A 22,031-nucleotide genomic window follows, 5' to 3' on the forward strand; every position below is an offset into this window, starting at 1 on the left:
CATATTTTTCTTTGCAAAAAAGGCAAAGCGGATACCATGTGCAGGTGGGTTAACACCAAGACCAGGTGAAAGCATCTTGTGACTTTTCAGGTGACCATCTGACAACTTCAGGAGATACCAAGGTATCTCAATATGTGCGGCTTGGGGGACAGAAACATTAAAATACATAAAGGGATTTAAGAAAGTACAGGAAGGAAGTTTATTTATTATTAAAATGTTAGAACAAGAGGTCATATACTAAAATTAGAGGGTCAGAGCGCTGAGATGTTATGTAGGGAAGTTTTACTTCGAGAGTGGAAGCCCAGGAGGGAGATGGCACCCTGCACTTTATGTTCTACCTACACCATCGGAAGACGGCAGAACTCCTGCCTGAGTAGAGATTCTAATTACTGGTGATCGGGCAACGGATACTCGGGGCACTCGGTGCCGACACCACATCTTGGACACTAGATGCTCCCTCTTTGAGAATGTGTTTGAATAACCACATGGTAGGACCTGAAGCATTATGTCTTATACTGCTTTTAGAGATTTGAGAGATCTATTGCACTCTAGTTTTGGTGACTGTTCCTGCATTTATTTGACAAAGGAGATACGTTTTTGCTATATTTTTGGACTGTGGTCAGATCCAGTTGAATTTGTCCTTTGGGATTTATTGTATACACATACTGTATGCTACACTGCTTTGCGGACAGTAGTACTTTTTTTTTTTTAATCTATGCCCTTATCTTTTCTCCCCTTCTTGTTATCTCTCTCTTTATCTCTCACTTCTATCTCTCGCTTGGCACATTCTGGCCCAGGTGCAAGTATGTACACAAACACACACACTAACACACATACACATGCTTCCACATACTTACTCATACTCACTAACACACCTACACACTCATGCTAACCCACACTCCCTTTTACAACTTGCACATACACATCCATGCTAAGACACACTTAAACGCTTACACATACACATATATACATTCTCATTCTAACACACATACATACACACATACATACTCCCTCCCTTACCCTTTTGCACCCCTTTACCGGCAGCTTTCTTTCCAGCTACTCGCACACAGGTTGGCCCTGACTTTGCATGTGTAAGTGTGTGTTACCATGAGTTTTTATGTGTGTGTTAGCATGAGTGTGTATGTGAAAGGATGTGTTGGCATGTGTGTGTGTTACCATTAATGTATATGTGCAACTGTGTATGTTAGCATTAGTGTGTGTGTGCTAGCATGAGTGTGTATGTGAAAGGATGTGTTGGCATGTGTGTGTGTTACCATGAATGTATATGTGCAACTGTGTATGTTAGCATTAGTGTGTGTGTGTGTGCATGTGTGTGTGCTAACATGAGTGTGTATGTGTAAACATGTGTGTGTTAGCATGGGTGTGTAAATATGTGTGTTAGCATGAGTGTGTATGTATTAGCATGAGTGTGTATGTGTAAACGTTTGTGTTACCAATAGTGTGTAAATGTGTATTAAAACGTGTGTTACTGTACATATGTTTGTAGCATGAGTGTGTATGTGTGTGTTAGTGTTAGTGTGTGTAAATGTGTGCCAGTGTGTACGTTTCCGAGGGTTTGCGGTAAGGGACCGTGGGGCCAACTCTCCCCTGTCACTGCCTCGTGATTGGCCCCCAGGCAGGTTCACGCCCAGCACCGCTAGGGGTCAGGCGAGCTCCCAAATGACAGCACGCTGGGCAGCTGACAAGTGATCACGGTGACACCCGAGTGACATCATTGGGATGATGAAGTGGAGGACGCCTGAAGCATGTGATTGGCGGTACAGTGTATCAGGGCGTGGTCGAGATGTTGCTCAGGTGACGTGTCCCTGGTGAAGATGGGCGTGTTCCACCGGTGATACTAGGAAGTGGGCATTTCATAGTGCATGCTGGCGACAAGCTGCCCTGCTATTGCCCTATTCAGCTCCGGTGCAGGCGGTCACTGAGACACCGGGAGAGCCGCTGCTGTCAGCGTGGAAGCAGTCCCAGGGCTGACAGTCTAGGTGTGAATTTGAGGCGCCGACATGTTCAGTTGGCTGGGAAAGGAGAGCAGCAGCGGCCGCGGCACGCAGGATGTGCTTCAGACGGTGACGGGCGGCCTGCAGTCTCTGTACACCGGCAAGCTGCTGCCTCTGGAGGAGCACTACCGATTCCATGAGTTCCACTCCCCGGCCTTGGAGGAGGCTGACTTTAAGAACCTGCCCATGGTGCTGCTGGTGGGGCAGTATAGCACGGGGAAGACCACCTTCATCAGGTAGGAACATGTTTATCAGCTAAACCCCTAGGTAGGGGCACACCTAGCCAGGGAAGGTGTGGTACTAACAGGAAGGAAGGATGGAGAACCTGGAGACTTTCATCATGCAGGACCTCTCTGTCATCAGGTGCAACTGCCAGGGAAATTATGGGGCTATTAATCAGGTAGAGACACTAAGAAAGCTATGGGGACAGTTTCATCAAGTAGGACCTGCTGTCACCAGTAAGGGTAATGCGGGAAAGTATGTGGACTCTATTAGATAGACCACAAGGTGAGGTAGAACCCCATGGGAGGGTATGTGATTAGGAAGGAGCAGAATGAATAGAATCTGGATCACCAGAATCACCAGTCAGTAATAAGGAATTTTCTTGGTGCCAAAACCTCATAATTAATTTGTAAGAAAAAACAGATAACCTGTATTTACTTAAATATTAAGACATAAATAGTTAATTTGCTTTACTTTCAATAATGTCAGATCTACACAGGTGGGGAACTGGGCCCTGTACAGAGCACACGGGGTTAAACGGAGAGGTTGTGAATCAAACTCTCATTAGGAATCTCTTAGTTCTGAGACTTTGCCTTATATTTACGTTTTTATTTGTAAAAATCCATTTCAGGAAAATGCTTTACCATCTGTGCCATTCCCATTTATTAATCTGTTTGTATGCCTTATAATAGTAATTTGTGTGTCTTGTAAAAATCTAAAAGCGCATTACCAATTTTATTTGTAAAGAAGTCTTTAGCTAATAATATTAGGTGTGTAAAACAATGTACGCCCTTTTTTTTTATGCTCTAATAACCATGGCAACAAAATAGCGAATCAAAATGGTAACTGGACTAATGATTCATTAAATTAGTTATATTATATGAGTAATAAATTATCATTGCATTGGACCCATTATGCAAGACTTTTGATATGCAACAGGATCTTCAAAAACCTCAAAAGGGGCCTCATCTGTCCACATGAAACATTTAGCCTTTTTATATTGTAGCATCTATAGGCTAAAGGCTACGCTTTGTTGTCCAAACTGGGTAATAGGTTGAGTAGGTTCAAAAATGTTTAAGCTTCGATAGGCGGTATGTAGGTGTCGGTGAATCTCCCTCATATAACTGCCTTGTGTCTACTGGGTACTATGTGCTGGATATCCCCCCCATCACCAATTTATATGTCCTTTGGTATTCACTATTCAGCATCCTTCTCTTAGAAGTGCTTTTACTTTGCTGAAGTATACTGTAGAAACCCATGTTCCTGCAGAACATGTGAACAGATCATGCATTTCATTAGGAAAATAGTTGCCCGTTTCATTAGCGTTTTCTTGGTCCCTGGTACTTGATCCACAATGAGTTATCTGTCATTCTGTTGCATTGCTTGGAGCTTTCTTAAAGCGGTACTGTCTGTGTCACAGCTTTTAGCATCCGACCATTAAGAATTATCAGAAGGTTCTCCCCTACAAAAGCTGCATGAATAAATCATCAGTGGGGTCACTAAAGAGAGAGCGGCACGGTGAAGAAACCTGCCAGTGTTGGCCCTTCGTAATAACATACTCTCCAGTATGTGAATGGACTCCACTAACCTAACTGGGGAGAGAGATAACCAAGTTGGAAGGAATAATAATACAGGTCCTGAGAAAAGAAAGTTGAGACATCTTTCCCTTTACACATTAGGCAGGTTTTTAACTCCTCAATGCACCAAACATAGCTAGCAAGTTACCACCCAATGGTTTTACGTTGTAGTATTCTTTACAACCTAGAAATGTGTGCGTTAAATGTTTTGATCAATGCATCTCTTATTCCTTGTAACTTAAATGGTTTAAGCTTGCATAAGACGTAGTTCTGTTCATCCCATCTGAAGCATTCATTACTCCATAAACGAGTTAGGCATAATTTGATTTGGAAGATGTGTGTTCCACTAACCTTGCTATAATGATTGCAGTTATGATCATCTGATTTATTCATGAGATCAGATTCTCAAAATAGTTTCTCTGGGAGAGGTGACCTTCCTAAATTAAGTTTATGTTGATGTTACTTTTGCCAACATTTTTTTTGTCTAATACACAATTAAACATATGTATATTTACAGTTCACAGTAAGCATTATATATGTTAGAAGCCCACGTTATGTGTATACTATGGGAACGTAGAACTTACTGTTCTTGGGATCTGCATGGTTATTCCTTTCCATTAAAAAAAACCTCATCTTTCATGTTGAATTGCCAATTATGTCTGACTAGTTCAGGGAGCCTTTGTAATAGTAAATGAGGAGAAAGAAAGGAGCCAAATTAATTAGATAATGAGACCACCAGTCTCATCTTTGTTTACAGCAGGGCTTGACAAATTTGTTGGCGCCAGCTAAAAAAGTTAGGAGCCAGGATTTTTTTTTAAAACTAACAGTTGGTCAAGAGTGATCTGATCATCATCAGCCCCTTACTAAACTCACAGCGTTTGACCTGGAAGCACCCTGGACTTTCAGGTCAGTGCTGGTTTTTTTTTATTTTTTTTTTTATTAACTCTTTCAATGCTGATGTTCCATTGGAGCACAGCATTGATTGATAGGGGACAAATGTTAACCCCTGCAATGCCACGAATGTGTCATACACAATTGTGGCATTGAAGGGGTTAACGCTGCACTGTCGCTCTCATGGAGCGATCCGGCAGCAGGGGAGGGTTGGGGCTGGTCTCCACACTCATGTGGAGACCGAAGAACCCTCTCCCCCTGTCCCTGAAGCTGCCTCTGGCAGCTGGGACGCAATTGCGGGTCTATAGACCAGCCATTTCGGGGGGGGGGTCTCTTTGATGACTGCTGTAGGCTTCCATGCCTACAGAAGTCATCAAAGGGCTTGTGGGGGCTCGTTTTTGCTGTTGCTGGTCTGCCTGGGCAGACCACCAGCAGCAGAGCCCCGTACAAAACGGGAATTAACCCCTAAAATCGCGGCATTGAAGGGGTTAACGCTGCACTGTCGCGCTCATGGAGCGAACAGGCAGCAGGGGGGTGTTGTGTCAGGTCCCCACACTAATCAACACACAACCCCCTTCCCTGAAGCTGCCTGTGGCAGCTGAAAACACGATTGCTGGTTTTCCTGCAACCTCGTTTTCTGCCTACAGGATCACTCCGTGGGAGTGATCACATGCTCGGAGTGGCTGTGCTGGTCTGCCTAGATGCGGGGGCAATTTTTTGCGAATGTAAGAGGCTGACAAACACCTAGGTGCCAGGACAAAATTCTCTGTCGCCATGGCGACCTGGCGCCTGGAATTTGTCGAGCCCTGTTTTACAGTTTATCTCTAAAACATCAACAAACAAAAAAAAGATACAGGTAATTAGTAATGCTAATTGCTTAATTTGTAGATTACAGAAGTGACACACTATAATATTACCAGAACAGTCAATGAAAGCATATAAACCTTGTATTTTGACAGATCTAAGTGACCTCCATACCTTCCCACAATATTTCACCTGTATGTTTTAACGGCCATGCCAATATGTGTAATAGTGTGTAAAAGCCTGCTTATGACCGCGCACAGGATAAGTGAACTTGTTTCCTCTTTAATTGGGTTCGTTGTCTACATAGGATCACCTATTCCATCTCTTGTACGTAATTATACACTGTGGGCCAATAAGACGTTAGTAATATCTGGAAGTTAGGTTCTGGAGTGATAAGAAAAGGGGAAACACTTTACTTTAAGGTAAAGTATCCATACTGATTTTCCGAATACAATTTATTATTATTCCAAATGATTGAGTTAAGGTGTTTCGGCTGCTAACAGGCGTATACAATGAAGCACATAGGCAGCCATCTCCATAGACATATGTTAGTTCAGCTACGGAAATGGTTGACCAAGCACACTCACAGAGCTTGGATTCCGAAAGGTGAAGGTGAATAAAAATCACCTGTCCTCTGTAGTGAGTGATGGTACAACGTGGAGACTCAATGCCAATGCATTGGCTGGAGTGATGTAAAGCATACTACCACTGGACTCTGGAGCAGTAAAAACATTCTCTGGAGTGATGATTAATGCTTTACTATCTACAAGTGTGATGGACAAATCTGGGTTTGATGGATGCCACGAGAACACTACCTACCGGAATGGATAGTGCCTACTGTAAAGCTTGGTAAAGGAGCAATAATGGTATGGGGCAGTTTTTTTTCAGGATTTGGATCCCTTCGTTCCAGTGCAGGGTAATATTAATGCTACAACATAAAAAGACATTTGAGACAATTGTTTGCTTCCAACTTTGAGGGAACAGTTTGGGAAAGGCCCTTTCATGTCCCAGCACAAAGCAAGGTCCATAAAGACATGGTTCGGATGAGTTTGGTTTAAGAACTTGACCGGCCACACAAAGCCCTGACCTCAACCCCAAAGAACAGCTTTAGGATGAACTGGAATGGAGATTGCGAGCCAAGCCTTCTCGCCCAACATCAGTGCAAGACCTAACAAATGCTCTACTGGATGGATGGGCAAAAATCCCCATAGAAACGTTCCAAAATCTTGTGGAAAGCCTTCCCAGAAGAGTGGAGGCTGTTATAGCCTCTAAGAGAGGGATAGCTTCGTGTTAGTGCCCACGGCTTTGTAATGGGATGTTCCTCATCAAGCTCCTATAGATGTGATGGTCATGTATCCACATACTTTTGATTAGATATTGATTTAGATTTTTTTTTCCCCCCTCAGATAATTTTCTCATCGCCATTTGTTTTGTTTGTGACTCTTCCATCATTTTTCCCAAACCGAAATGAGCAATGTCTTGTTTGACAAGTCAAGATGATTGTTTAGATAAATGGAGTTTTTTTTCATGAGGAAGGAAGGGTAACAGTGCTGGAAGTTCAGATGGGAGGCATGAAGTTTGTTTGCGGAAATGTGCTTGCGTGCTTTCTGGTAAGCACAAGCAGTGAAAGACTGTGCACAGGGTCATTGTCGTTACACCTCAAAATAAATAAATAAAAACACAAGATAAATAAATAAAAACACAAGCTAAACGTGGGATCTTGAGTTAAGAAATGTGTTTTTTTTAGCTCTATTTGTGGTCTGCTTTTTTTTAAATGTTTTCTATAGACATGTTTAGTTTTTCAACACTTGAGCAATGTCTGAAAGTCTTATCGTCTGTGGACTGCACTTTGTATTTGTCTAGTTTATGACATATTTGGCATATCTGCAGTGCCAGAGATTCAGGGTTCACTGAGTGAGGACTAGCCGTGAGAAATGTTACTTTGGAGGGAGGTTAGAGCGCCCACTGACCGGAGAAGGGTGACCCTATGCCTTGTTCTTATGCTCTTTGCACATAATAAAGCAGATCTGTGCATCTTTACAGTTGTTTTATAGGCATCAGAGTGAGGTTTTCACAAACCCTGCCCTTGGTGCAGAATGTTGTATTCTTTATACGGTTAGCTTTTTCTTTGTTGCAAGAAGATTAGATGTACTTAAATCCATTCTTTATCATCCCTGTGCTTTAAAATTAGGCTGCTTACTTCAAAAGTCTTCGAATGTCCACTGCAATCTCACATCTGAGACTGGCACGTTTCATATTGTACTCCGATTTAACCATATTTCATTCGTCTGGTTGTAGTTTTTCCTTGTTTTATCTGAAAACTAAGATATGTGCACACAGGTTGCTCAACTAAGTATAATCTTTGAATATAACTTCTGACTTTGGACCCTTTGGTTATTATAATTGTATATAGATTATTTGTTCTGTTTAAAAGGCATATTTTGTGGGTCCCGGGTCAGATAATTTGGAAGCTGCCAGGTAAATATATAAGATGTTAATAAGGAGGAAATGCTGTATTTGTCATCTTTATATTTACTATCACGGTAAGAGAAACAGAGAATTGTTACAAATAAGAAGCACTTGGCCCATCTTGGCACCTATTTTTATGTTCATGATGGAACCACTTACAATTTTTGTGACATCAAACTCAGCTTGGTTTTTACTAAAATAGTGATCAGTAAAGCATGTTTGCTTCACGGACTACTGAAAACCAAATATTACTTACCCCTCTACAATGTACTGCTAGCTAAGGGGTCTGTCGGCAGTGTGTTGATGAATCTTATTATAGGCTCAGGAGAGCCTATAATTATATAGCGCTAAATGCAACATTCAATGTACTGTCACATGGCCATGCACTTCAGAGAAATCAAAACCTAATCAGAGAATATTCCAACAATCTCCTTTTTAATATGCGTCATTGGTTCTCCCAAGGACAGGTGTGTTTTCCATTAAAAAACAATAATACATTGTTGTACAGTCCATATAAAAAGTTTCATTTTTCATAATTGCTTTTTATTTTGTGAAATAAAAGAATAGAATTTGAAATGCAGTCGCAGAGTTAGAATACTAGACACAACTGGTGTTATTATATATACTTATTGTACATTGATGATTTTATGTTTTTAATTGGGACTGATCTACTTCTCTATCGTTGTGTGTATTCTACAGGTATCTGTTGGAGCAGGATTTCCCAGGAATGAGGATTGGTCCAGAGCCAACCACAGATTCATTTATTGCTGTAATGTATGGTGATAAAGAAGGAAGCATCCCAGGAAACGCGCTGGTTGTTGACCCAAAGAAACCATTCCGCAAACTCAATAGTTTTGGAAATGCCTTTCTGAACAGGTGAGACGCTCTATTCCTTAATGACCTGACACTACTATTCTCTCCAACTGTGATTAGATTTTCCACCCATTTTTCATTTAAATTTCCAAAAAAGATGAATCTTTCTTTTGGCAAAAGGTTAACTCCTTTTAGGAGAACTTTACATATTAAAAAGGTTCATAATTGCTGGAATTAAACATTCAGTGTCGCTGGGTTTACAGTTAAACATGTCCAGGTATTATTATTATCTTTTATTTATATAGCCCCAACAATTTACACAGTGCTTCTTACAATACATAAATTCAAGGTATAACAAGATGAGAATTGATGGACTAAGACAAACCGATTCATTAGGTGGATAGAGCTCAGCTCACGAGCTTACACTCTTGAGGGAAATGGGGTGAGAAACAGAAGGCACAGAGAAAGGGTGAGAGGTAGTGTGGTGGTTGTATCAATGACAAGGAGGTTCTAGCAGCTAAGATGGTGCGGCTTCTGTAAAGAAGTGTGTTTTGAGCTTTTTCTTGAATGTCGGGAGTGATGGTGAATGCTGAAGGTTCGTTGGAAGTCGGTTCCAGAAATATGGGGCAGCCCGAGTCAAGTCTTGAGATGGGAAAATGAAGCTGTGATAAGTGAGGAGGAGGAGATCCTTAGCTCGTGGGAAAAAAGTAAAGATCGAGTAGGGGAGTATTTTCTTCAATACTGAACAATTTGCTTCATTTCTTTTTCATTTTTAGTTCTAACAAGGCATATAGGTTGGGCTGCTGAGGACCTCGCTTTGCAGACTGTTATTTTACAGATGCAAGTTTATGGAGATCACATTCTATAAAGGTTCAGACCAAGCTTAAAGTGCTTGATGGATGTTTTGTGTTTTTTTTTTTTTTGGACTCATTGCTTTGTGTTTGGTGATCAGGTTCTAGAACACCCGGTTCTGCCAGAGTCTAGTTCCACTGATAAAGGCACAAAATGGGATTTTGGGGTATTGAGAACAAGTGAAATAATCTGTGTTCAAGCAGAGACCTTCAGTAATCTGAAATGGTTTGTTGCTGTTGAGTTCAATACCCCTTGATGAGCCCAATTTACTTTTTTTTTAATAACAAAGCCTCTGAATGGTCACCGATTTACGTTACGTAAAGATCAGAGAAGTGGAGTTTATTCGGGAAATCTTGTTCAGAGAGGTCATCCCGCAGCACTGCAAGGTGGCACATTCCTAGAGATATTGCAACTTGAGAACTAGTATTTGCACATTCCAGAAGAGAGCCTTGTGAGCTCTCCCTCTGTTAACCTGAGATAGTAAAAGATAACTGCCTGGTAGAGGCCAGCTAAGTGTCTTTTGTTTTTTGCTCTGTAATCTCTTAAACTTCCCCACCGCTTGTTTTTCTTGCTGAACGAGCCTCTGATAAACCGCTGCTTGCTCTTAGACATTGTGTGCAGTGTTCCCTCTAAGCGCACATAGCTTTTTAAGAGAGCGCACACGTCCAAAAATTGTGCGCACAACAGTTTTTCCCCAAAAAAAGAAAAAAATAATAATGTTTGCTCTGTGAAAATTTTTGCACAAGAGAAATTTTCTCCGCACGCCAACTAAGAAAAATTAGATGGAACATTGATTGTGTGCAAAACAGCAGACGTCCTTTACAGCTGTGTTTGTAAATAAGTTACCTAATGGTGGGCTTGGCTTTTTAGTTTTACGATTGGTATATTTGTTTTACGTAACTTAAACTGTATATTTTGTTTTAATTACAAATTCTCATAATTGTAAACATGTATTTCATACCTGATGTGTCTGTTAAACAATATTCCCCCTTATGTACCATTTAAACGTATCGCGTATCTTTAGTAAATTGTGTATAGTAGTTTCCGGGTGCGGTAACACATGAGTTGTGAGTGCCGTGTTTGTTTCATTTTCTGATTTATAATCCCTTTTCAGGTGGTATCATTCTTGTTAATAATTACTCTGCTACAATCTCCTGCAGGTTTATGTGCTCACAGCTCCCCAATCAGGTACTGAAGAGCATCAGCATCATTGACTCTCCCGGAATCCTTTCTGGAGAAAAGCAACGCATCAGCAGAGGTAGAACACTGGGCGGCTGGGGTGCTTACTAACTGTATTGCTTGTTTTTTGTGTTTTTTTTTTTCCTCTAAATGCGTTATGAGTATTCAGAGGTTGTGTAGCCTGAGCTAATGATAAACTTCCTTGGATTGGCAACCTGGTGTTTTCCCCCCTTTTCTGGGGTTGTGGCTTTGTTTAGGGGCTTCAGTTGGATTTTAGTGAGAGTCGGAGAAGCAAGTCCCTGTTATGATGTAAACATATTGTCAGGGGATCCTGGGATTAACCCTACGATAAGTAAAGGAGCAAATATGTACATATCTAAACATTTTTTTATTTAATAATTTAAGACATGTTAATTATGTTTCACTCTCCATACCCTTCAATTTGACCAAAGCTTGATGTAGAAGTTGATTAAAAAAAAAAGTTTACTCTCTCTGTGGCCTTAGTTCATATTCTTCATAGCCGATAAGAGGAAGTTGGTCCCTACTTGTTTTACTTCTTATGAACTATGCAAAAAAAACTCCAGTAAGAAGTGTTAACGAGGTGTTAAAATATCCATCCAAACGAGAACTCCAAATAGTACTTTTGCCTTTTCTTTAAGGAGATGGACCATAGAGAGAGTATATATATAATTCCTCTCCAAGTATTCTTTTCTTGTCTTTAAAATCTAGCATGTGTTTTGCAAAGATAAGAGTGGTTTTATGCTGTGCAGTAAATAAGAGGAAAGGGAAGTTTATGTAATGTTTCAGAACTTTATTTATTTCCATTTTTGTTAGATGTGTGCTGCCAAAAGAGCATTTATATCGTGTTGTTTTGTGGCAATTAGACATGTCAGCTCTAAAACTGTCCCAGCTTCAGATGATTCCAAACCTATGTACCTTCTTTTTCCAAACATTTTGTTTAATCTTCTCATTTTATTTTTTTAGAAAACCATAAAATGGTTTGCATTATTTTTATCCACATTTTGCCACCACTAAAAATGGTGGTTTTCTAAAGCTGGAAACACCTGCTTGACTAGATAAGGAAATTATAAAAATGTACTAGCAGTAGTAGTATTAGTAATCTCTGGTGACTCTAGAACAGTTTAAAGAACAAAATAATTACAGAAACGTTTTTACAGGAATTAAATCATTTGCAAATTTTTAAATCATTCTTTCCTTTATAAAAGTGCATCTGTTGAGTAGTAGTAATGTTAGTAGAAGAAGAAATGTGGTTTGATATGGGAATGCCAAAAACATTGGTTGCCAGTTGTTAAACTATCATTCCCAACCAGCAGTTGGGTTGGAAGCACTTGCATAAACTAGCAAATCTGGAAGAAATCTGTTTAAATTATGTTTTTCTGTTTCCTTAGGTTATGATTTCTGCCAGGTCTTGCAGTGGTTTGCAGAGCGCGTAGACCGAATTATTCTTCTGTTTGATGCCCACAAATTGGACATATCTGATGAGTTCTCCGAGGCAATTAAAGCCTTCCGCGGTCAGGATGATAAAATCCGAGTGGTGCTTAACAAGGCAGACCAGGTTGACACTCAGCAGCTAATGAGGGTCTATGGTGCCCTAATGTGGTCTTTAGGGAAGGTGATAAACACCCCCGAGGTGGTTCGTGTGTACATTGGCTCCTTTTGGGCAAAACCCCTACAGAACACTGAGAACCGAAAACTCTTTGAAATGGAAGCTCAGGATTTGTTTCGTGACATCCAGGGCCTCCCTCGAAATGCTGCCCTGCGCAAGCTCAATGACCTTATCAAACGAGCTCGACTTGCTAAGGTAAGATCAGCAACACACAGTGTATTAATTATAGCAGATTAAAGCCCTGCTAAGCTTTCAATGTTTGTTAAAAAAAGACAAAATGCAAAGAAAAATGTACGCTCGGTGTGGCGTATTTACTAACTGGGAAGCAGGAGACTTAAACATTTGATATCACTATACATTAGAGGCAGAAAACTTCAGTGAGATTTATCTTGCAATAGGGACTGAGTTGACTCTAAATAGTTGAATCAAGAAATCTCCAGCATTAACTATACACTCACTGGCCACTTTATTAGGTGCACCTGTTCAATTGCTTGTTAACACAAATAGCTAATCAGCCAATCACATGGCAGCAAATCGATGCGTTTAGGCATGTAGACGTGGTCAAGGCACCTTGCTGAAGTTTAAACTGAGCATCAGAAGGGGGAATGAAAGGGGATTTAAGTGACTTTGAACGTGACATGGTAGTCAGTGCCAGACATGTTATAGATGAATAACAATTGGCAAACGCCAAATTTTAAATTATGGGGAAACGGCTTTTTTATCCAAGGCCATTCTGGGGTCAAGAAGGAATTTTTTCCCTAGTTTGTTGTAAAATTGGAAAGAGTCACAAACTGGATTTTTTGCCTTCTTTTGGCTCAACAGCAACTAACAGATAAGGGAAAGGCTGAACTTGATGGACGCATGTCTGTCTTTTCAGCTTATGAAAACTATGTAACTATCCTGTTCTTAGTAGAGTGTGTAGTTTCTTGTTGCACTACACCCTTATAATAGCCTTCATCTGAGGACTGTATTCCTTGGATATCCTTGTCTTCACTTTAGCCTCCATTTTATAGTTTTTATGAATAGTCTTTAATTCTTCTTCTGTAACTAGCCACTGACTATCGCAAATTGCTAAAGGTAGGATTGAACACTAAGGTCTTCAGCCAAGGGCTGGGAATGTGGACAGCTCTGCATTTGCCCCCCTGTGTTCCTCTTATATTCTTGATGTAGCCAACTGCCCTAGTCATAGGGCACATCTGAAGCAAAATGTAGCCTGGATATAGGCTGGACTTTTCAGCGTTTAGTAGATACTTTGCGTTCCTTCTGTGGGTCTTATGAGTGGACAAGCTGTGACATTTGCTGGTGTTGTCCAGATGTCTGTGTGACAAAATGCATGGTATGTGAGCCAGTTGTTTTATTTATCCCTGAGGCTGTAAGTTGCCATCTTTTTCTTGGGTTACCCATGCTGGACAGAGTAAAGTTTTTAGAAAACACCCTATGGTACGCTGCGTACTGCCACTTGGCCAGGAAACAGAGTCAAATTCACAGAAGCAGGGGTGGCAAAAGTTGCCGCTGCAGTACACACCATATTTATATTCTTTGCAATGTTGTGTCGTATATGTCAGAGTGGAAAAGTACACAAAGAGCAGATCTGTGGACGTTCAGTTTTCATGCCTAGGACTTATTTATTGCAAAGTCAAGACCGGTTTTCCAGGTCTCTAGAGCCAAGTCTATCACACGCTCTAGCACAGGAAACCTCTTCTCTGACTTAATAATAGAGCTTACCAAAAATACATAATGAATGAATTCTTAGCATGAAACCCTGAAGAATAAAGAAGGAAATCATTCATTTGGGTGGATGCTTTTATATTATAACTCTTGATGACTGTAACACTTCTTCCGGTTTTAAATAGACTATTAGAGGTCAAAATAAACTATATAAATATATATATATATATATATATATATATATATATATTACACACATTATGTGTGTATCCTGTGGTAATTCACGTTGAGACCTTGGCTTTAGAAACTAAACTTAGTTTGGAGGAGAGAAAACTGACGTCATCTCATTGACCTTAACTATTCATTAAGAAGTGACAGCCTGTTCTTACTCCTGTTAAGATAATGGCTGCATTAACCCTATATAATCCACAGTTTAAATTGTTATTTCAAGAAAACTCGTAACATTATTTCTGCCTTTATGGAGGAAGAAACCTATGGAAGAACTCTACAGAATTGGCCCTTTATAATGTTTCAATACAACAAAATTCAAACGTGTTTGCACAGTTTTTGTAAATAGACCCCTGGAAATACTTGAATGTGTGTGTTGTCTAGCTGTGATTTATATTGGCTGCAGTGTTAGCAAGTGGACTAAAGGAATGTCTGATATCATCCAGTCCACGATAACATAAAGCTGTTGTTTTTTAGGTCTCCATGTTACAGGATAAACAGAATCGCTGCTATTTAAGGTACACACTTAACGCCAGTCTGCTATCTGCCATGTTACTTTCTGTTTGCTGATAACATGGCAGTACAGCTTAACATTCATGGTGCCAAAAGAAGCGAGTGAGCAAGGTTTTGGGAGGCAGTATGTATGTATGTTAGAATTAGACTGTGTAAGTATTGGTGTGTGTGTCTAAGAATGAATGTGTGTTAGCATGGAGTAGGTGTGTCTCAGTATGAATGGGTGAGTGTATGTTAGCTTGACGGTCCCTCTTCTATTCTTTCCTCTGAATGTTTAATTATGTAAAAACACTGAAACTTTTAAGACATATTCAGTTTTTATGGCAGCAACCTGTCAGTGCCTGATTGTACGTCACATGACAAGTGCTGCGGGCCAAATAAATATTGCATGATTATTTAATCGTTTCTGGGAAAGGCTGCGTACATTCAACAGTACGAACAACAGTGCTTCTAATGTTGCATTTAGTTACAAACATGTTAAGTGGGGAAGCTAGTGTTATATTCTGGCCTATGCTTACTAAGCAGGTCTGGAGGGCTGCAGCCCCTCTTCTATATAACGGGGGTAGGTTGTGTTATTGGGCAAACGGGCTCCTCGGGCACAACCTACCGAATGTGCTTCTTTGAGATCTCCCTTGTAGCTTACTTCTTTACACTTTGGAGACAACGTTGGCATAGTCTCAACAAAATGCTGTATCTGCGCCTTGAGAGGTAGAGAGGACAACAGCACAGATGTACGGGGCAGCTGGGGTACTGTCCTGGGTCGGACCTAACGTCAAGCAAAATAGTCCTTTGTCTAAAGTGACGCCCCAAAGGATGAATTCTCTTTGAGTAATTACATTAGCAATGTGGGTAACATATAATCAAGCACTGTGTTCCTTTTTTATGTAAAGCCTACTAAAAATACTAAGTCATCCAGTTTCACATATAAGCTTTGAATAATAAAAGGAACCATTTAAAGTGTCAGTCTAGAGACAAAGTGTTCTACTTTTATGGAGACAGACAGGGTGGGATTAAGTATAAATTCTATATATTTCATTTCTGCGTGTTATGCTACCAATTCAAGGCACTGTGTTTAAGGATCAGGTTTTTATTAGTGACAGCTTGGTGTAAGTTACAAAAGAGCAGTGCTAATTAAAACAGGATCTTGCAGTATTTGTGTGATACATTTCACGCAGTACAGAGAATGTGGAATTTAACAGACCTTTGGGGGAAAAAGTACAAAAAAGGCACACTTAGTAATGTAAAATTCTAGTAACAGAATACACTAATGAAAGAACATAAAAGATGCTGATGTCACGAATATTCATACGGAAATACATACAAAAAAAAAATACATAGTGAGGTCCCCTTAACATTCCTAAAGAATTCATTTGGAATAGAATATTTTAAAATGGCTATTTTTGAGTGCTTTCAGCTATTGAGACACATTTTTTTTTCATTTCCCTTTTTTTCTGTGCATTTCCGGTTTTGGCTGTTAGATATGTGCTGCGTATGGGAAATGTTATCATTAAAGTGACCCAAAACCATCTTATGAAATGTGCTTTTATATTGAAGAGGGTGATTCAGACAAGGGCGAAAACACCAGCGGCATGTTATTACAAACAAAGGCAGGATGCTGCTTGGCACAGATTTTTGTTTTAGTAATAGGTGCGCTTCCTTCCGGAGGACTTGGGGTACGGGGTACACATTCCTCATAAAGTCGCCACGTTCAAGGTTAAGGGAGATTTTTTTTCATGTAAGCTAGCATACATTGAGCAGCTACTTTGTTTTTTAAAATTGCGTTCTTGGGGTTAGGGCAGGGAGTCAATCATTTGGTGCACATCTTATCTCTGAGCAGGATGCTTCTGTGACACGCAACAGGAAGTCAGTGGTGCAAAGGACAATGGTTTCCCCCGTCTGGAAAAACATGAAACTTCTTGGCATATGTACACTTTTATATAAATGTGTATCATAAACGTATGACCACCTCCTCCTCCTCTCCCCGTCTCCTCTAACATATGAACTGTTGGCGCTATAGAAATACATGATTTTGATAATTGATCTGAAAAAATGCATGACCTCACTTTGATTCTTAATGTGCAATGTGTGCCACCTTGCGGTGAAACATGCAAATGACAAAAATGTGGACTTCAACTAAACTATCCGCACATATTAAAAAGATAAAAGCTAGTTTTAGTAAAGATATGTTAAGAGGTTAATGGCGCAAATGCTTTTCTTACCTTGTCCCGGATTCAAAGCTGGGAAATATTATTGGATCATTTATCTCTTGACACCGTGCTAATGTAACAGGTTAATCAAAATAACCACCTTCCAGACTCCACCAATAGTGAGTTGGCTGTGTTTCCTTGCTGAATGAGGTCATCAGTGACATCAACAATCTGTTTTTCTGATATATGAAACATTACATCCCCTTTCGAAAATCCAAAATGAATGTAGCCAGGCACTGTGGTTGTAGTTTAAATTAATTTTTAATTTTGTAGACAACTAGATGATCTAGAACAAGCAATGATATTCACGCTAACTATTGTGAACTGATCAGATAATATTATATTGGGAACATTTGCCAAAAAATGGGCAAATTGCGGTATATCCTTACCTGCGACGGTTTACAGCTGGTAGACCATTTCAGATACCGATGACTCTGCCGGGCACAAAATGTACTCGATGATGAGGGGCCTTGAATAGGTTGGTAGTAAAGTCGAGTGGTGTGTTACAGCTCTCTGCTCTCTTGCAGGTACATGCCTATATTATCAGCCACTTAAAAAAAGAAATGCCAGCAGTATTTGGGAAAGAAGCAAAGAAAAAGGAGCTGATAAACAACCTCCCAGAAATTTACCGCCAGCTGCAGAGAGAGCATCATATTTCACCCGGCGATTTCCCCGACGTTAAGAAAATGCAGGTAAAGAGTTCATTATATACCCCTTTTAAAGGACCACTTAAAAAACAAAGAAATGTTTTCGTGTGTGTTCTGTGCTGTCTTTGGCAAAGCATTCAGTGGCAGAGAGGTTTTTTTCTTTTCTTTTGTAGCCCTGCAAACTCCTATCGTTTTACTGAGACGTGGTCTCTGCTTTCTCTTGGCTTGAGAGCTATAGTGTCTCTTAAAGGTATACTCCTGCCATCATATGCACTTCTTTATATCTTGCTTTTTTTTATCTTTATATTTGGCTTGGTTCCCCACCCCAACTCATCTTACGTTTGCTGTGTCAATGCATGGGATACTCTCCACCAGCTCCACCACTGGCTCTACCATGCGCAGAATGCACTCCTATTGGTTTCAAGTTGAGCAATTTGAGCCTGTTGCTTATTTTTCTTTGTTTTGGGTAAAGATTATGCTATGTTTATGCGCGTTCCATACATTTGTCTTTTAGCCTCTCTGGGCTAATTGACTGTCCTGTTGATTATTAAAAATACAGCTCTATCAAAAACAAAGTGGAAAAGTTCAGTTTACAATATGTTTATACCGTATTTGCTCGATTATAAGACGACCCTGATTATAAGACGAACCCCCAAAATCTGAATATTAACTTAGGAAAAAAAGAAAAAGCCTGAATATAAGACAACCCCAAAGGAAAAAAGTTTTACCAGTAAATGTTAATTCATGTAAACTATTTTTTTTAATAAAAGCTATGATTGAGAAAAATATTTTTTTTGTTTTTATTTCCTTGTATTTTTCAACCTGCCCCCCAGTTACGCACATCTGCCCCCAGGCTTGCCACACCAATATGGCACTGTGGCCCATGATATGCCTTTTAACCCTCTATATGCCACTGTGCCCCATGATATGCCTTTGACCCCCTATGTGCCACTCTGCCTCCAGAGATGCCTTATACCCCTATATCCCATTCTGGCATTTAGGGGGTTAAAATGCATATTATGGGGCAGAGTGGCATATAGGGAGGTATAAGTCATTCCAGGAGGCAGAGTGGCATTAAGGGAGTTAAAAGGCATTGTATAGAGCACTCTGCCTCCAGAAATGCCTTATACCCCTATATGCCACTCTGGCATTTAGGGGGTTAAAAGGCATATTATGGGGCAGAGTGGCATATAGGGAGGTATAAGGCATTTCAGGAGGCAGAGTGCTCTATTAAATGCCCCCTTAACGCCACTCCAGAAATGCCCTATGCCCCCATTTAACACACACACACACCCTATACCCCATTTAACACACACACACACACACACACACTCTCTCTCTCTCTCTCCCCCCCTTCCCCCTCTCTCACCCCTCTCTCACCCCTCTCTCAGCCCTCTCTCAGCCCTCTCTTACCGGTGCTTCCAGCCGGGGCAGCGGGTTGACGTCGCCTTCCGCTGCAGCCGGAAGGAGGTGGAGTTGGCAGCGGGGGTTTGTATGCGTCCGTCGCGTAGACCTTCCCCGATTGTCAGAGATCAGAGTTCCCCGCACCGGTGCCGCACCGGTGCGGGGAACTCTGATCTCTGACAATCGGGGAAGGTCTACGCGACGGACGCAGACAACCCCCGCTGCTAGCCACACCTCCTTCCGGCTGCAGCGGACGTTGTCTACGCGGATCGCGTAGACGTCAACCCGCTGCCCCGGCGATACTGCAGGAAGCACCGGTGTAAGTGTGTGTATGATGGGGGGGTGGTCAGACAGGAGGATCCAGGTCCCCTGCAGCGGTGCGGGGGATCTGGATCTTAGTCTCCTAATCAGACCTCTATTTGAGGTCTGATTAGAAGACGACCCCGATTAGAAGACGAGGGGTATTTTTCAGAGCATTTGCTCTGAAAAAAACCTCGTCTTATAATCGAGCAAATGCGGTACTTTCTTTTCTCTATAAGTTTCTTTGTAAGCACAGTTGATTTGTTTTGGTCTACGTTTCCAAACACAATAACCAACCCAAAATACACTGCTTACCCCTCTATAGTGCAGCATGCACCTTTTTACATAGTACCTTGGAGCAGTCACCTGTCCCATTGCCTTCTAGAATTTTTTTTTTCTTTTTTGTTGTAGAATACTTTGTATAAAAACATGTATCTGATACTTTGTGGTATATACTGTATAATTTGAATATATATTTTTGAATTGTAGCAAAGATATCACAATCGTTGTCATGGTTTGAGGACGAATGTTAATATTATGAAATGTTAATTTGTACTTGGTGGACATGAGTAGCATAATGCAAACATAGTCCAAACATGAGGACCAGTATTAACATAAGCACATATTTTATCATTCACAGCAACAACTGGAGATGTATGACTTCTCCAAATTCCATGCACTGAGGCCTAAGCTGATTGAAGCTGTGGACAACATGCTGGCTAATAAAATATCGTCTTTAATGAGTATGATTCGTGAGGAAGAAAACAGCATGCCGCCTCAAATGGTACACGGAGGGGCATTTGAAGGAACCACAGAAGGGCCCTTTGGCCATGGCTATGGGGAAGGAGCAGGTGAAGGCGCTGGAGAGGAGGAATGGGTGGTGGCCAAAGACAAGCCTGCATATGATGAGTTGTTCTACACGCTGTCTCCGATCAATGGCAAGATATCCGGAGTCAATGCCAAGAAAGAGATGGTCAACTCAAAGTTACCGAACAGTGTCTTAGGGAAGATCTGGAAGCTGGCTGATTACGACCAAGATGGCATGTTGGATGATGAAGAGTTTGCCCTGGCCAAGCACCTTATTAAAATTAAGCTGGAAGGGTATGAGTTGCCCAGTGATCTCCCACCTCACCTTGTACCCCCATCTCAAAGGAAACACCAACAAAACTCTGAGTGAGCCATGCAGCAGTGGGCACGGAAATAAATATAATACTTGTTGTTATTACACAGGACCATGTAAGATTATTATGGGTAAAGGCCAAATGACCCTTTGAAAACATAGTCTCAATGAAAAGGTTTTTTTTTTCTTGCATATATAACATGTATATGTAGAATTATATTTTGTAACCAGAAATCTTTAAAAAAAAAATGATTTTATTTTTATATTCACGAATAGTAGAGGTTGAAAATAACCAGTGTTGACCGTTATATGAGTGAAGAAAAGTGTTAGACAGAAGCTGGCTATTCATTAAATATAACTTTAACTACTATATAAAATTTGCTGGAAAGATCCAGTTGTCTATGACTACTAAAATTGAAATAATATACAGTATTGTTGTCTCTGGATACAGCAAATGTCTTAACCCCTATCAGCTCTGATATAGATATGAAATTTTATATATGCGGTTAACATTAATTTATTAATATCAGATTTAAAACTAAAGACGGAAAGTCTTCAAATTCTGGGAGATATATGGTAAGCTATATATGGACTATTTTTATTTTTAATATTGAGACTATGTTTTAAAAGGTGAAAGCTTCTTGATTTTATTTTCATACGATGGTGGCTGTTGTACAGAATTTCCTGGAGATTAGCTAGAATAACTTGACAATGTTCTATGTATTTCTTGACATGCATCCTTAGCCTAGCCAGAGAACAACTGTTTTTTTTTGTTTGTTTGTTTTTTGTTGTTGTTTTTTTAACAAATACAAATGTATTTTATTCACTTTAATTAAAGTTGCAGTAGACATAACAAAGTTTGTGCTATTCAGATATCCAAGGCAGCCTTAAATAATCGCGCATATGTATATTTCACATGTTTAGAAAATGCCTTGAGAGGTAGTAGGCTTTTAACACTGTAAGTGCCACTGCGGGCTATGAGTTCTGTTTGGACAGTGTTATAATTACTACATGCTGATAATGCCTTTCATATTGTTTGCTCTGGTACATCCATTTTCCTAATTGATTTTTGAGTGGCTGATAACCTAATCAACCAACTGCACCAGGGATAACACTGCCCAAGAATAGTAGTAGGATTTGGGGAATAAGTAGATAAAAAAACAAAAAAAAAACAACCTTTTATTAAATAAATAGTTGCTTGGTTCAGTCTGTTCTGTATAGTCCTGCAGAATATATTTTGTTACATAATTATTTCAAGGATCTACATGTGGATGATTAACCAAATGTACTCATCTCTCTAAAAAATAAAAAATAAAAAAAAAAATAAAAATCTCTGTAGTGGCTCTCCTACCCTATCCAGACAATACTGCATGGAATAGGGAGTCACAGCTCACCCTGACATCTTATTACGTCTGGACTTCTCCACTCTTTCCATTTCGAGTGGGCATAAGCACGTTGGCAACCACATAACTGTGAACAAGGAAGCCCTTGTGTT

The 22,031-nt window shown here is 40.3% G+C and overlaps 1 protein-coding gene across 1 annotated transcript; it reads left to right on the plus strand.

Annotated features, from left to right (window-relative positions):
* The first annotated feature begins 1,848 nt into the window (after nucleotides 1-1,848).
* On the plus strand, nucleotides 1,849-21,711 carry EHD4 (EH domain containing 4). Its single transcript, XM_053474818.1, has 6 exons — nucleotides 1,849-2,251; nucleotides 8,678-8,854; nucleotides 10,804-10,901; nucleotides 12,232-12,644; nucleotides 17,593-17,757; nucleotides 20,057-21,711. Exons 1-6 carry the CDS (start codon nucleotides 2,022-2,024, stop codon nucleotides 20,591-20,593), a joined length of 1,620 nt encoding a protein of 539 aa, XP_053330793.1. The 5' UTR covers nucleotides 1,849-2,021; the 3' UTR covers nucleotides 20,594-21,711.
* Nucleotides 21,712-22,031: the final 320 nt, after the last annotated feature.

Source organism: Spea bombifrons, chromosome 9 (genome assembly GCF_027358695.1).
Source record: "Spea bombifrons isolate aSpeBom1 chromosome 9, aSpeBom1.2.pri, whole genome shotgun sequence".
NCBI lineage: Eukaryota > Metazoa > Chordata > Amphibia > Anura > Pelobatidae > Spea > Spea bombifrons.

Coding starts and splice junctions, on each gene's coding strand:
- EHD4 (XM_053474818.1), top strand. CDS start 2,022: ATGTTCAGTTGGCTGGGAAAGGAGAGCAGCAGCGGCCGCGGCACGCAG. Junction 10,902..12,231: donor AAAGCAACGCATCAGCAGAG/GTAGAACACTGG, acceptor CTGTTTCCTTAG/GTTATGATTTCTGCCAGGTC. Junction 17,758..20,056: donor CCGACGTTAAGAAAATGCAG/GTAAAGAGTTCA, acceptor TATCATTCACAG/CAACAACTGGAGATGTATGA.